The sequence below is a fragment of the Kryptolebias marmoratus genome, unplaced genomic scaffold (genome assembly GCF_001649575.2).
Source record: "Kryptolebias marmoratus isolate JLee-2015 unplaced genomic scaffold, ASM164957v2 Scaffold42, whole genome shotgun sequence".
NCBI classification, from domain to species: Eukaryota; Metazoa; Chordata; class Actinopteri; order Cyprinodontiformes; family Rivulidae; genus Kryptolebias; species Kryptolebias marmoratus.
In genome coordinates, this window is record NW_023665776.1 from 19,596 (window position 1) to 32,175 (window position 12,580).

General features: G+C 43.6%; 1 protein-coding gene across 1 annotated transcript in view; it reads left to right on the forward strand.

Moving 5' to 3' along the window:
* The first annotated feature begins 1,713 nt into the window (after positions 1-1,713).
* LOC108251493 (calcium/calmodulin-dependent protein kinase type II subunit alpha) overlaps positions 1,714-12,580 on the forward strand; it is a 26,605-nt gene continuing 15,738 nt past the window's right edge. The window contains exons 1-3 of the mRNA XM_037974419.1: positions 1,714-2,025; positions 6,504-6,598; positions 10,676-10,735. Coding sequence (XP_037830347.1) covers positions 1,964-2,025; positions 6,504-6,598; positions 10,676-10,735 — 217 coding nt within the window. The 5' untranslated portion in view covers positions 1,714-1,963. The remainder of the gene's footprint in view (positions 2,026-6,503; positions 6,599-10,675; positions 10,736-12,580) is intronic.

Genomic DNA, 12,580 nt, shown 5'->3' on the forward strand with positions numbered 1-12,580 from the left:
GGATCTCCTGAATCTGGACCCTGCAGTCCTGGGTAACTTCAGACCTGGATCTCCTGAATCCGGACCCTGCAGTCCAGGGTAACTTCAGACCTGGATCTCCTGGATCAGGACCCTGCAGTCCAGGGTAACTTCAGACCTGGATCTCCTGGATCTGGACCCACACCGAGCAGAATTGCAGCCGGACCAAGTGGTCTTCTGATTCTGACTCCTGAGGCCCCTGCTCCTGGTCTTGGGGTCACTGTTCAGCCTCTCCCGACTGCTGACGCCTTCACCGTGTTTCTTAGCTGCCATGTTGTTGTTGTTGTTTACCTGGGAATGGACCAATCAGGGAGCAGCTTGTGCTGGGGCAGATATTAGTTCTCCCAGTTCTGCTCTTCTGGTTCTGTTTGTTCAGCTGCTGAGACCAGAGTCGGACTTCAGTCTGAACTTTGCTGACTAATCAGCTGCTGCTCTCCTCTTCCTCCTCCTCTTCATCCCTGGAGAGACGAGGAGGAGGAAGAGGAGGAGGAGGCCTGAATGGAGGAAACCAAGCAGAAAAGACGAGTGACAGAAAGACGGAGAGAAAGAACAGAACTCGTCCCGTGGAGACGAACAACTAAAAATAAACTGAGAGAGAAGTGTGAAGGATCTTCATCACTTCTCTGTGAAATATGACGAAGATCCAGCTGAAACCCGAAGATTTTTAAATGCTCTTCACTCGGGAGCTCCATCGATAATCAATATTCAGTTCATAATAATAAACTGATTAATTATTACTGATCAGCTTTAAAGCAACAGTTTACCAAAACATTTCAGGTCCGCAGACCTGGAGTCCGAGTCCTCCTTCAGTTCCAGAACCGACTCAGGCTGACCAGGTCTTTGAACAAAAACAACAGATTCCAGAATCCATCGAGTTATTATTTATTCAACAGAAACAAGACAAGCCCAAACCATCAGGCCTCCACCACCATGCTGACAGCTGCAGTGCATTCTGGGTAAACATCTGTCCTCTGGTCTGGTTCTGCTCCAGAAGTCTTGTGGTTCCTTCAGATGAAACTTTGAGTCGAGCTGCCATGTTGTTTTTAGAGAGAAGAGACTCTAACCTTTGACCTTTGACCTGCTAACTGAGGCCTGTAGAGTCTGAGATGGAGCTCATTTCTCTGAGCACTGCACGGTCTGACCTTCAGGGTGAGTCTGCTGTGAAGATCAACAGCTGTCTTAAATGTGAATAATGTTTCTCTCTGTAGAACGATGGGCTCCAGATGACCTTTGACCCTTCCCAGATTGATGGGCTGCAGCTTCTCTGAGGTCATTGCTCATGTCTGAGGTCATCCGAGTCACAGCTGGTTCTCCTCTGAGGGACCTGAAGCTGCAGAACCTCAATTTTCTTCATAAAACACCGTATCATCATACCAGCCATGATACCAGCGGTACTCTGTGTAGTACCATAGCCCCTGGTACCAGCAGTACTCTGTGTAGTACCGCGGCCCCTGGTACCAGCAGTACTCATTGTAGTACCGTAGCCCCTGGTACCAGCAATACTCTGTGTAGTACTGTAGCCCCTGGTACCAGTACTATGTTTGGTACCGTGGTTCCCTCTCTGAGGTGTTTCTTGCTGTCAGCTCTGACAGAAGATGCAGTTGCCATGGTGACGTTGTGTGTGAGTTTCCCGGCCTGTGATTGGCTGGCAGAGTAGTGGGCGGGCGGGCCGAGCCTCTCAAAGCGGTTCCGTGTCGGTTTCTGAGTCGCAGATCGGCTCAGAGACGGAGAGAGGCGCCGCTCTTCCTCACCGCTCCCTCCATCTTCCTCCTCCTTCTCCTCCTCCTCCTCCTCCTCCTCTCCTCCGTTCAGAGCCAAACTCTTCTTCTTCGTCTCTGCTGCCTCCTCCTCTTGAGACAGACGGACGGACCTGTCCTTCATCACCATCATCATCCTCAGAGGAAGACGACAGGAAGCCCCCTGACCCTCACCCCGCCAGGTCGCCATGGCAACGGTCATCAGCACGCGATTCTCTGATGAGTATCAGCTGTACGAGGAGCTGGGCAAGTGAGTATCACCCTCCTCCTCCTCTTCATCATCGACACTCTGATGTGTTAATCTCAGACTCTGAGTTTTAATTTTTACTCAATTTATTTATAATTAAAAAAAATATGTACAAATAATTTGTTTACGTAAAAAATCTTTTCAATCAATGTAAAATATTACCGATGTTTCTTTTTGTTCATTTAACACATACAAAATAATTTATTCAGCTTTATAAAACTTTTTCCTGTCAGTAAAATAATACTGTCCACAGGAAGACAGAGTTAATGTTTATTATTCTGATTAGTGTTAATACTTTGATCTGCAGTCAGTGATCAGGAGGGATGGATGGATGGATGGATGGATGGATGGATGGATGGATGGATGGAGAAATGAGTGAATGGATGGATGGAGAAATGGATGAAGAAATGGATGGATGGATGGATGGATGGAGGAATGAGTGGATGGATGGATGGATGGATGGATGGATGGATGGATGGATGGAGGAATGAGTGAATGGATGGATGGATGGATGGATGGATGGAGGAATGCAGAAATGGATGGATGGATGGATAGTTGGATGGATGGATGGATGGATGGATGGATGGANCTGTAATGGGGTGATAAAAACCAGTACTAATTCTGTGTTGGTTCTTCTTGATGATCAGTTAGAACCCATTAAAGTTATTTCTGTGATGCTTCTACAAAAAACAGCCATTTTTTCTGTGATGGTTCTGCTGGAACTGGGTCTGTTTTCATGTTTAGTCTGGAACCAGGTTTGTTTTTGTGATGGTTCTACAGCAACTGGCTGCAGTTCTGAAGTGGTTCTACTTTTCTGGGATGTCCTAGGGGAATCCTCTGTGGTTCTATTATGGTTCTCCTAGATTACTTGGACCCAGTTTAAACCTGTTCATGTGGTTTTTGTGTTTTAACGAGAGCTGAACCATGTTTGGTGGTTTAGGGATCTTGAATGGATCCAATCAGAACCAAAGAACATGGTCAGGTGACCACCAGCTGTGGAATTGGACCACCTCTGATTGGTGACGTCATCACTTTGAATCTTCTTCTTCTATGGTGATTTACTGGTGGTCCAGAATCATCTGGATCTGCTTGTTTATTGATCTGATTACCCACGGTTCCCCACCGGCTGGAACAGATTATATTCTTTATTTTAATCGTATTTTAAGGCGTTCTCAAACATCCTGTAGAACTGCGAGGCTCGGACGATGAACAAGCTTCAAGCTGAGAATCAAGCATTTCCAGAACAGAACAAAAGGGTTTGAATCTGTGTCTGTGGAGACAATAAATGTGACAGAATGTTCCGGACAGGGTGCCAGGAAAGTTTAGGAGAACCTTCAAGAACAAATATTTGTTCTTGTGGGTTCGATTTTATTCAAAAACCTGTCAGGAAGGCGAGAACAGGCGAGGGGAACCAGAGGATAGAACAGGTTGATTCAGATGATTTAATTATTAATGGTTCTGCTTCGTTTGGATGAAACCTGCTCCTCTTCCTCCCACACATTCGGACACGCATGTAAAACTGAGAGAAACAGAGAGGCTGTGGAGGCTTCTCTGGGAATTTTTTCACTATTCTGGTTTTGAGATTTCCTTCGGTTGCTTAGCAACAGCCTGCAAAGTTGACAAAGTGTGTGAGTGTAGCTCTGCAGCGCGTCGACTCTTACATAACGAAGCGTCCCTGCAGCTGTTTAACATCAGACAGATGCACCTGTCGGAAACTGTCCGAACACATTTGTTATTTCTGCCTTCAAATGTCAGAAAACACAAAAAAACACGAAGAACGTCCATCAGAGGGGAACCAGCTGCAGCAGGTGGAACAATTTCTAAAGTTCACCGTCTGTCCTGTTAGACAAAGAGAGGCAGGAACCCCCTGCGGAGCGGCCCACGCCTCATCAATCAAACCGTGGTTCTACTGAATGATTCAGGATTTACAGCAGCACCTTTTTCACTCCCAACAACTACAGGAATACCAGGGATGAAAACCCTGCAACAAGACCCAAAATGTATCTAGAAGCACTCTGAGAGCCAAACCTCCACCGAGGCCATTATAGAAGAGTCGGATCCAGATTGTGATCCAGATCACCACCAAAATTCAGTTGTGTGTTTCTTGTGAGAACCTCATCATTTCCTGAACATTTCATCAAAATCTGTTCATTCCTTTTTTCAGTGATTTTGCTGACAGACAGACAGGACCTCCTTGGTGGAGGTAATGAAATCAGTAATCCTCAGGAAGCAGAGATAACTGTTCTTAATGAGGAGAAAATGTTGGATGTTAACATGTTCAGCAGCCAGCTCTCTTCCTCCACATTTCAGCTCCTAACGAGCTGAAAATAACCAACTGATCATCAGAAACTAATTACTTTCTGCTAAACCTGCATCTCCCCACATCTCTGCATCATCCCTGCCTCATCTCTACATCTCTGCAGCATCTGCACAACGTTGTTACATCACCAACATCTGCACAACGTTGTTACATCACCAACATCTGCACAACGTTGTTACATCACCAACATCTGCACAACGTTGTTACATCTCCACCAACGGTGTAATGTAGTGATGACAGATGATCTGAGCCATCTGAGCTGTGGGGTTTAGAACAAGAGAAGTCCAACACACATTTTATATGAACTGCTCCACAGTAAAGTTATTAGACAGTATGGGGTAAATGTTCATTGTTATGCTGATGATACTCAGTTATATGAATCCAATCAGTTACTTAGATTACAAACATGTCTTAAAGACAAAAACATAAATGACTCTTTATTTATTATTATTATTTTTAGCTCGGTGGTCTTGGCAGGAAGGGCATCAACTCGTTTGTGTGAGTTTGCTCGCTGAGGTAACTCCTGAAGAAGGGAGCAGCTGAAAGAACGTCTCAAGGTTGGCTTGGGTTTCCTGAGCTATCCCTTAGTTCTGCTGCTATAGGCTTAGGCTGCTGGAGGACAAACTGTCCACATGTCCTCACTCTGCTGCTGTNCACACACACACACACTTAATGCCAGGTCTCTTACATAATGTGATGGTGGGTGGCAGAATGCAGCTTTCAGAAGAAACTGAATGTTTTCTGCTGAAACTCGGTTCCTCTTCCTTCCATAAGAATCTTCAGCACAAAATCCTTAAATACTTTAAGATCAACATTTTACTTCTAATACTTTTGATTCAAGGAGAAATATTAATAACTCAACAGTTGAACCACAGCAGAAACAGATCTTTCTTTATGATTATCAGGTTTTTTTTCCTCACGTTTGATGTTCATCTGTTTCTTTTCCATCAATCATGGAGCAGGTTGCTTAAATATTCAGTTTATTTATCTAACACCAAGTCACAAGAAAACCATCTCAGGTCTCTGTTCAGGAACAGCCACACACGGTAGAAAAGTCATCTCTCTAAGGAAGCAGCAGATAAGGTTCAGCCTCAGAGGGACCACCTCTGGAGAAGCAGCAGGTTCCACAGGTGTGTGTTAGCACAACGCCAGGGCGGAATGACATCAGCAATGACCTCAGAGAAGCAGCTGCTGCTGCTGCCCATTAATCTGAGAAGGGTCAAAGGTCATCTGGAGTCCATCGTTCTACAGAGAGAAAGATTATTCACAAGAGGAAACATTGAAGACAGATTCACCCTGAAGGTCAGACCGTGCAGTGAGCTCCATCTCAGACTCTACAGGCCTCAGTTAGCAGGTCAAAGGTTAAAGCCTCTTCTCTCTAAAAACAACATGGCAGCTCAACTTTGGTTCATCTGAAGGAACCACAAGACATCTGGACCAGAACCAGACCAAAGGACGGATGTTTACCCAGAATGCACTGCAGCATGTTTAGAGAAAACTGTCAAGGTATATTCTATGAGTAGAGAAAGGACTGGAAACCTAAAGCTGAAGCAACAAAATACTAGCGCCACCTAGTGGCTGGCTGCAGTACCATTTTTAAAAAGTAAAACTACAGATCAGATCATTTTTTTCAGGTTATGACTTCTGTTGAGTCCTGTTGTTCTTATCTTGTTGCTGTTTGTTCAAAGATTCATTTTATTTCTATATTTAGCTTTAATTAGTGGTTTAAAGAAAAGGGTCACGTTACACTGTGAAGCAGCCTGTTAGTGAGTCGGAGGGACTTTCAGATCAAAGACTCTGGCTTCAAATCTACAACAGAACGGCTGCAAGGGTCCAGTCAGAGTCCAGACCCTCAACCTGACTGAACTGCTGTGGTGGGACCTCCAGAGAGCTGGGTTAGGGTTAGATTACTGTTACTAAAGGAGGTTCTGTTGGGTCAGGAGCTGGACTGTGATACGTCTCAGATGCAGAACTCGGAGGAACAGATGGTTTCTGTCCTGATATGTTGAAACTTTTTTTACCAATGCGATGAAGAACTTTACCTGTAAAACCAGAATGCACCTGGTCATCTGTACCATCTTGGTTTAACAGAAACATCTTGCTATTGGATGTCAGTCACCTGTTTCTTTCTGCTGATTGGTTCCTCCGGCTGTGTTTCCAGGGGAGCGTTTTCAGTGGTGCGACGCTGCGTGAAGGTTCTGTCGGCTCAGGAGTACGCCGCCAAGATCATCAACACCAAGAAACTTTCTGCCAGAGGTGAGAAGCTGAGGATACACCTACATGCTCCGAACACACACCTGCTGCAGAAACACACACCTGCTGCAGAAACACACACCTGCTGCAGAAACACACACCTGCAGCAGAAACACACACCTGCAGCCTAACTGAACCATTAGAACCTCTCTGTTCTCTTCAGAACATCTGTTTTATGCTAACATTTAAATAAGCTTTTAATCAACAGGTTCTACAGAATGTTCCTGCGTGTTCTGTAGTGTTCATCCAGTGTTACCAAGTTTGTGATGGTTTTACAAGAACTGGGTCTGTTTTAATATTTAATTTTTTTTTTCAAACCAGGTCTGTTTACATGATGGTTCTAACAGAACCAGCTGTGTTTCTGTAATGGGGTGATAAAAACCAGTACTAATTCTGTGTTGGTTCTTCTTGATGATCAGTTAGAACCCATTAAAGTTATTTCTGTGATGCTTCTACAAAAAACAGCCATTTTTTCTGTGATGGTTCTGCTGGAACTGGGTCTGTTTTCATGTTTAGTCTGGAACCAGGTTTGTTTTTGTGATGGTTCTACAGCAACTGGCTGCAGTTCTGAAGTGGTTCTACTTTTCTGGGATGTCCTAGGGGAATCCTCTGTGGTTCTATTATGGTTCTCCTAGATTACTTGGACCCAGTTTAAACCTGTTCATGTGGTTTTTGTGTTTTAACGAGAGCTGAACCATGTTTGGTGGTTTAGGGATCTTGAATGGATCCAATCAGAACCAAAGAACATGGTCAGGTGACCACCAGCTGTGGAATTGGACCACCTCTGATTGGTGACGTCATCACTTTGAATCTTCTTCTTCTATGGTGATTTACTGGTGGTCCAGAATCATCTGGATCTGCTTGTTTATTGATCTGATTACCCACGGTTCCCCACCGGCTGGAACAGATTATATTCTTTATTTTAATCGTATTTTAAGGCGTTCTCAAACATCCTGTAGAACTGCGAGGCTCGGACGATGAACAAGCTTCAAGCTGAGAATCAAGCATTTCCAGAACAGAACAAAAGGGTTTGAATCTGTGTCTGTGGAGACAATAAATGTGACAGAATGTTCCGGACAGGGTGCCAGGAAAGTTTAGGAGAACCTTCAAGAACAAATATTTGTTCTTGTGGGTTCGATTTTATTCAAAAACCTGTCAGGAAGGCGAGAACAGGCGAGGGGAACCAGAGGATAGAACAGGTTGATTCAGATGATTTAATTATTAATGGTTCTGCTTCGTTTGGATGAAACCTGCTCCTCTTCCTCCCACACATTCGGACACGCATGTAAAACTGAGAGAAACAGAGAGGCTGTGGAGGCTTCTCTGGGAATTTTTTCACTATTCTGGTTTTGAGATTTCCTTCGGTTGCTTAGCAACAGCCTGCAAAGTTGACAAAGTGTGTGAGTGTAGCTCTGCAGCGCGTCGACTCTTACATAACGAAGCGTCCCTGCAGCTGTTTAACATCAGACAGATGCACCTGTCGGAAACTGTCCGAACACATTTGTTATTTCTGCCTTCAAATGTCAGAAAACACAAAAAAACACGAAGAACGTCCATCAGAGGGGAACCAGCTGCAGCAGGTGGAACAATTTCTAAAGTTCACCGTCTGTCCTGTTAGACAAAGAGAGGCAGGAACCCCCTGCGGAGCGGCCCACGCCTCATCAATCAAACCGTGGTTCTACTGAATGATTCAGGATTTACAGCAGCACCTTTTTCACTCCCAACAACTACAGGAATACCAGGGATGAAAACCCTGCAACAAGACCCAAAATGTATCTAGAAGCACTCTGAGAGCCAAACCTCCACCGAGGCCATTATAGAAGAGTCGGATCCAGATTGTGATCCAGATCACCACCAAAATTCAGTTGTGTGTTTCTTGTGAGAACCTCATCATTTCCTGAACATTTCATCAAAATCTGTTCATTCCTTTTTTCAGTGATTTTGCTGACAGACAGACAGGACCTCCTTGGTGGAGGTAATGAAATCAGTAATCCTCAGGAAGCAGAGATAACTGTTCTTAATGAGGAGAAAATGTTGGATGTTAACATGTTCAGCAGCCAGCTCTCTTCCTCCACATTTCAGCTCCTAACGAGCTGAAAATAACCAACTGATCATCAGAAACTAATTACTTTCTGCTAAACCTGCATCTCCCCACATCTCTGCATCATCCCTGCCTCATCTCTACATCTCTGCAGCATCTGCACAACGTTGTTACATCACCAACATCTGCACAACGTTGTTACATCACCAACATCTGCACAACGTTGTTACATCACCAACATCTGCACAACGTTGTTACATCTCCACCAACGGTGTAATGTAGTGATGACAGATGATCTGAGCCATCTGAGCTGTGGGGTTTAGAACAAGAGAAGTCCAACACACATTTTATATGAACTGCTCCACAGTAAAGTTATTAGACAGTATGGGGTAAATGTTCATTGTTATGCTGATGATACTCAGTTATATGAATCCAATCAGTTACTTAGATTACAAACATGTCTTAAAGACAAAAACATAAATGACTCTTTATTTATTATTATTATTTTTAGCTCGGTGGTCTTGGCAGGAAGGGCATCAACTCGTTTGTGTGAGTTTGCTCGCTGAGGTAACTCCTGAAGAAGGGAGCAGCTGAAAGAACGTCTCAAGGTTGGCTTGGGTTTCCTGAGCTATCCCTTAGTTCTGCTGCTATAGGCTTAGGCTGCTGGAGGACAAACTGTCCACATGTCCTCACTCTGCTGCTGGAGGACAAACTGTCCACATGTCCTCACTCTGCTGCTGGAGGACAAACTGTCCACATGTCCTCACTCTGCTGCTGTCTTTAGTTGCTCTACATTTTCTTTGTCTTTCTTCCAACAGAAACTCCACCTGGACCAGTCATTCTGTGTTTGTCTGTCTCTCTTTCCTGTCCCCTCAAACCCCAGCCGGATCAAAGCAGATGGTTGCTCGTCCTGAGACTGGTTCTGGTTCTGGTTCTGTTGGAGGTTTCTTCCCGTTTAAAGGAGTTTTTCCTTCCCACTGTCACCAATGTGCTGCTCAGGATGGGAGACTGAGACAAAGTGACATTTCAACCCAATCTGCTGCTTCCTTAGAGATATAACTTTTACTAATGGTATTTTATGATGTATGTGAATGTTTTTGTCCAGAGACCTGAGACGACTTTTGTTGTGACTTGGTTTGATATAAATAAACTAAATTCAATGGAATAGATCAGATCCAAAGTTAAAAACTGATCCTTGTTCTTGCGGCTGACATCGAACACATCTGATCTGAGCTCATTCAGATGCAGCAACATTCATCCTCAGCCTGTGGGAATGTTTTTAAATCTGTCTGTGTGTGTGTGTGTGGGTGTGTGCGTGTGGGTGTGTGTGGATGTGTGTGTGTGTTTCTGACAGATAAACCAAAGTTTAGCAGAGTCTCTGTGTTCGGTTGTTCCGGTTTCTTTGATCGGGGGGTTTCCTGGATTCCTTTGATTTTCAGCCTCTATGATTGGTTTGTATTTATGTACCTGTGTGTGTCTCTGTGTATGTGTGTTTGTATAGATGTGTGTTTTGTTTAAATGGGATGTGTGTGTGCTGCCAGTTTTTGTTTGGAGCCTTGGAGCTACTGCTCAGTTGGAAACCTTCCTCAGCAGACTCTCTGTTGGCAGCTGAACACTCATCATCTTGCTGAGGTTCGGCTGTTCATTCAGCTGAAGGTGACAGATCAGTCAGCAGAGAAGCAGAACCGGGCCGCCCGGGGGTTGTTTGGGTAATAAGGACCAACAGAAAATGACTGCGAAGTCCTGAACGATCACACAGACTGCAACAGCTTCTTCTATTTAAAGCTGAGAGGCTTCTGATGTCGTCATCTCAGCAGCGTTTCATTGGCATTGTTTCCCTCCTTGGAAGAGTTGGCCTTTAAAGCATTTTTAGTTGTTCTTCTAATGTCCATGTGAGAAATGATTCACAAAGAACAGCTAGTTTAATTTGTTCAGTTTCAGCTACAGCTCTCTGTGAGGGCTGCTGTCAGAGTTCAAACCCAAAGAAACAGCTGCATCAATATTTCCGATTCGTAATCACTGTATTTGTGTGTTGTCAGATCATCAGAAGTTGGACCGTGAAGCTCGGATCTGTCGGTTACTGAAACATCCCAACATCGGTGAGTAAACATGTTGCTACTGATACTACTTACTACTTACTGGTACTGTTACCACCATAGGACGGCACAGTGGTGCAGTGGTTAGAGCTGTCACCTCATAGCAAGGTCACTCGTCCTCATGGATGGATGGGTGGATGGATGGATAAATCATGGATGGATGAATCATGGATTGATGAATCATGGATGAATAAATGAATCATGGATGGATGAATGAATAGATGGATGAATGGATCATGGATGGATGGATGGATGGATGGATGTTACCACCTGAGCTGGTTCTACTCCTTCAACTCATGAACCATTTGTTTGATAATGATGATGATTATGATGGTGATGATGATGATTATGATGATTATGATGGTGATAATGATGATGATGGTGATAATGATGGTGATGATTATGATGATGATGGTAATGATGATAATGATGATGATTATGATGGTGATAATGATGATGATGATGGTGATGATGGTGATGATGATGATGATTATGATGGTGATAATGATGATGATGATGATGATGGTGATAATGATGGTGATGGTAATGATGATTATGATGGTGATAATGATGATGATGATGATGGTGATGATGGTGATAATGATGGTGATGATGATGATGATTATGATGGTGATAATGATGGTGATGATGATGATGATGATTATGATGGTGATGATGGTGATAATGATGGTGATGATGGTGATAATGATGGTGATGATGATGATGGTGATGATGGTGATGATGGTGATAATGATGGTGATGATGATGATGATGATGATGATGGTGATGATGGTGATGATGGTGATGATGATGATGATTATGATGGTGATAATGATGATGGTGATGATGGTGATAATGATGATGATTATGATGGTGATAATGATGATGATTATGATGGTGATAATGATGATGATGATGGTGATGATGATGGTAATGATGATTATGATGGTGATAATGATGATGATTATGATGGTGATGATGATGGTGATAATGATGGTGATGATGATGATGATTATGATGGTGATGATGGTGATGATGGTGATGATGATGGTGATGATGATGATGGTGATGATGGTGATAATGATGGTGATGATGATGATGATTATGATGGTGATAATGATGATGATGATGGTGATAATGATGATGATGATGGTGATGATGGTGATAATGATGATGATGATGGTGATGATGAAGATAAGGATGATGATGGTGATAATGATAATTGGTGATGATGATGGTGATGATGATGATGAAGATAATGATGATCATGATGATGAAGATAATGATGATGGTGATGATTATGATGAGGAAGTTATGATGGTGGTGGTGTTAGTGGTTGTACTGATGATGGATAATAATTATGGTAATGATGAAGATGCTAATGATCTGGGGACCTTCTGGTCCCGGTGTTGCTAACGGTAACCAGAGTGTAGTAGTTTTTAGCTAATTACTGAGGAGATGTTGTCACCATGGAGATGACTGAGAAGCAGAGGAGTTTCCCTCCTACACACTGATCTCTGATCAGCTGGAAACCAAAGGAAGTGTACTGTGGATCTGTGAAGTCCAGTAGAACCACCTGCAGAACATTAGGTCTGTTTGTCTGTCACACAGTTTGAGATAAACTGTTTCCTTTGATCTCGTTGAGTAAAATAACGAGTCACATATCAGAACAGAAGCTGCAAACATCCAGAGCTCTGCTTCGTTCGTTTAGTAAACATGTTTCAGGCAGTGAGGTCATCAAGTTTGTTTTTGTTAACTCCTGACTCAGCATTCAGACTCATGACTCAGCGTTCAGACTCCTGACTCAGCGTTCAGACTCCTGACTCAGCGTTTAGACTCACGACTCAG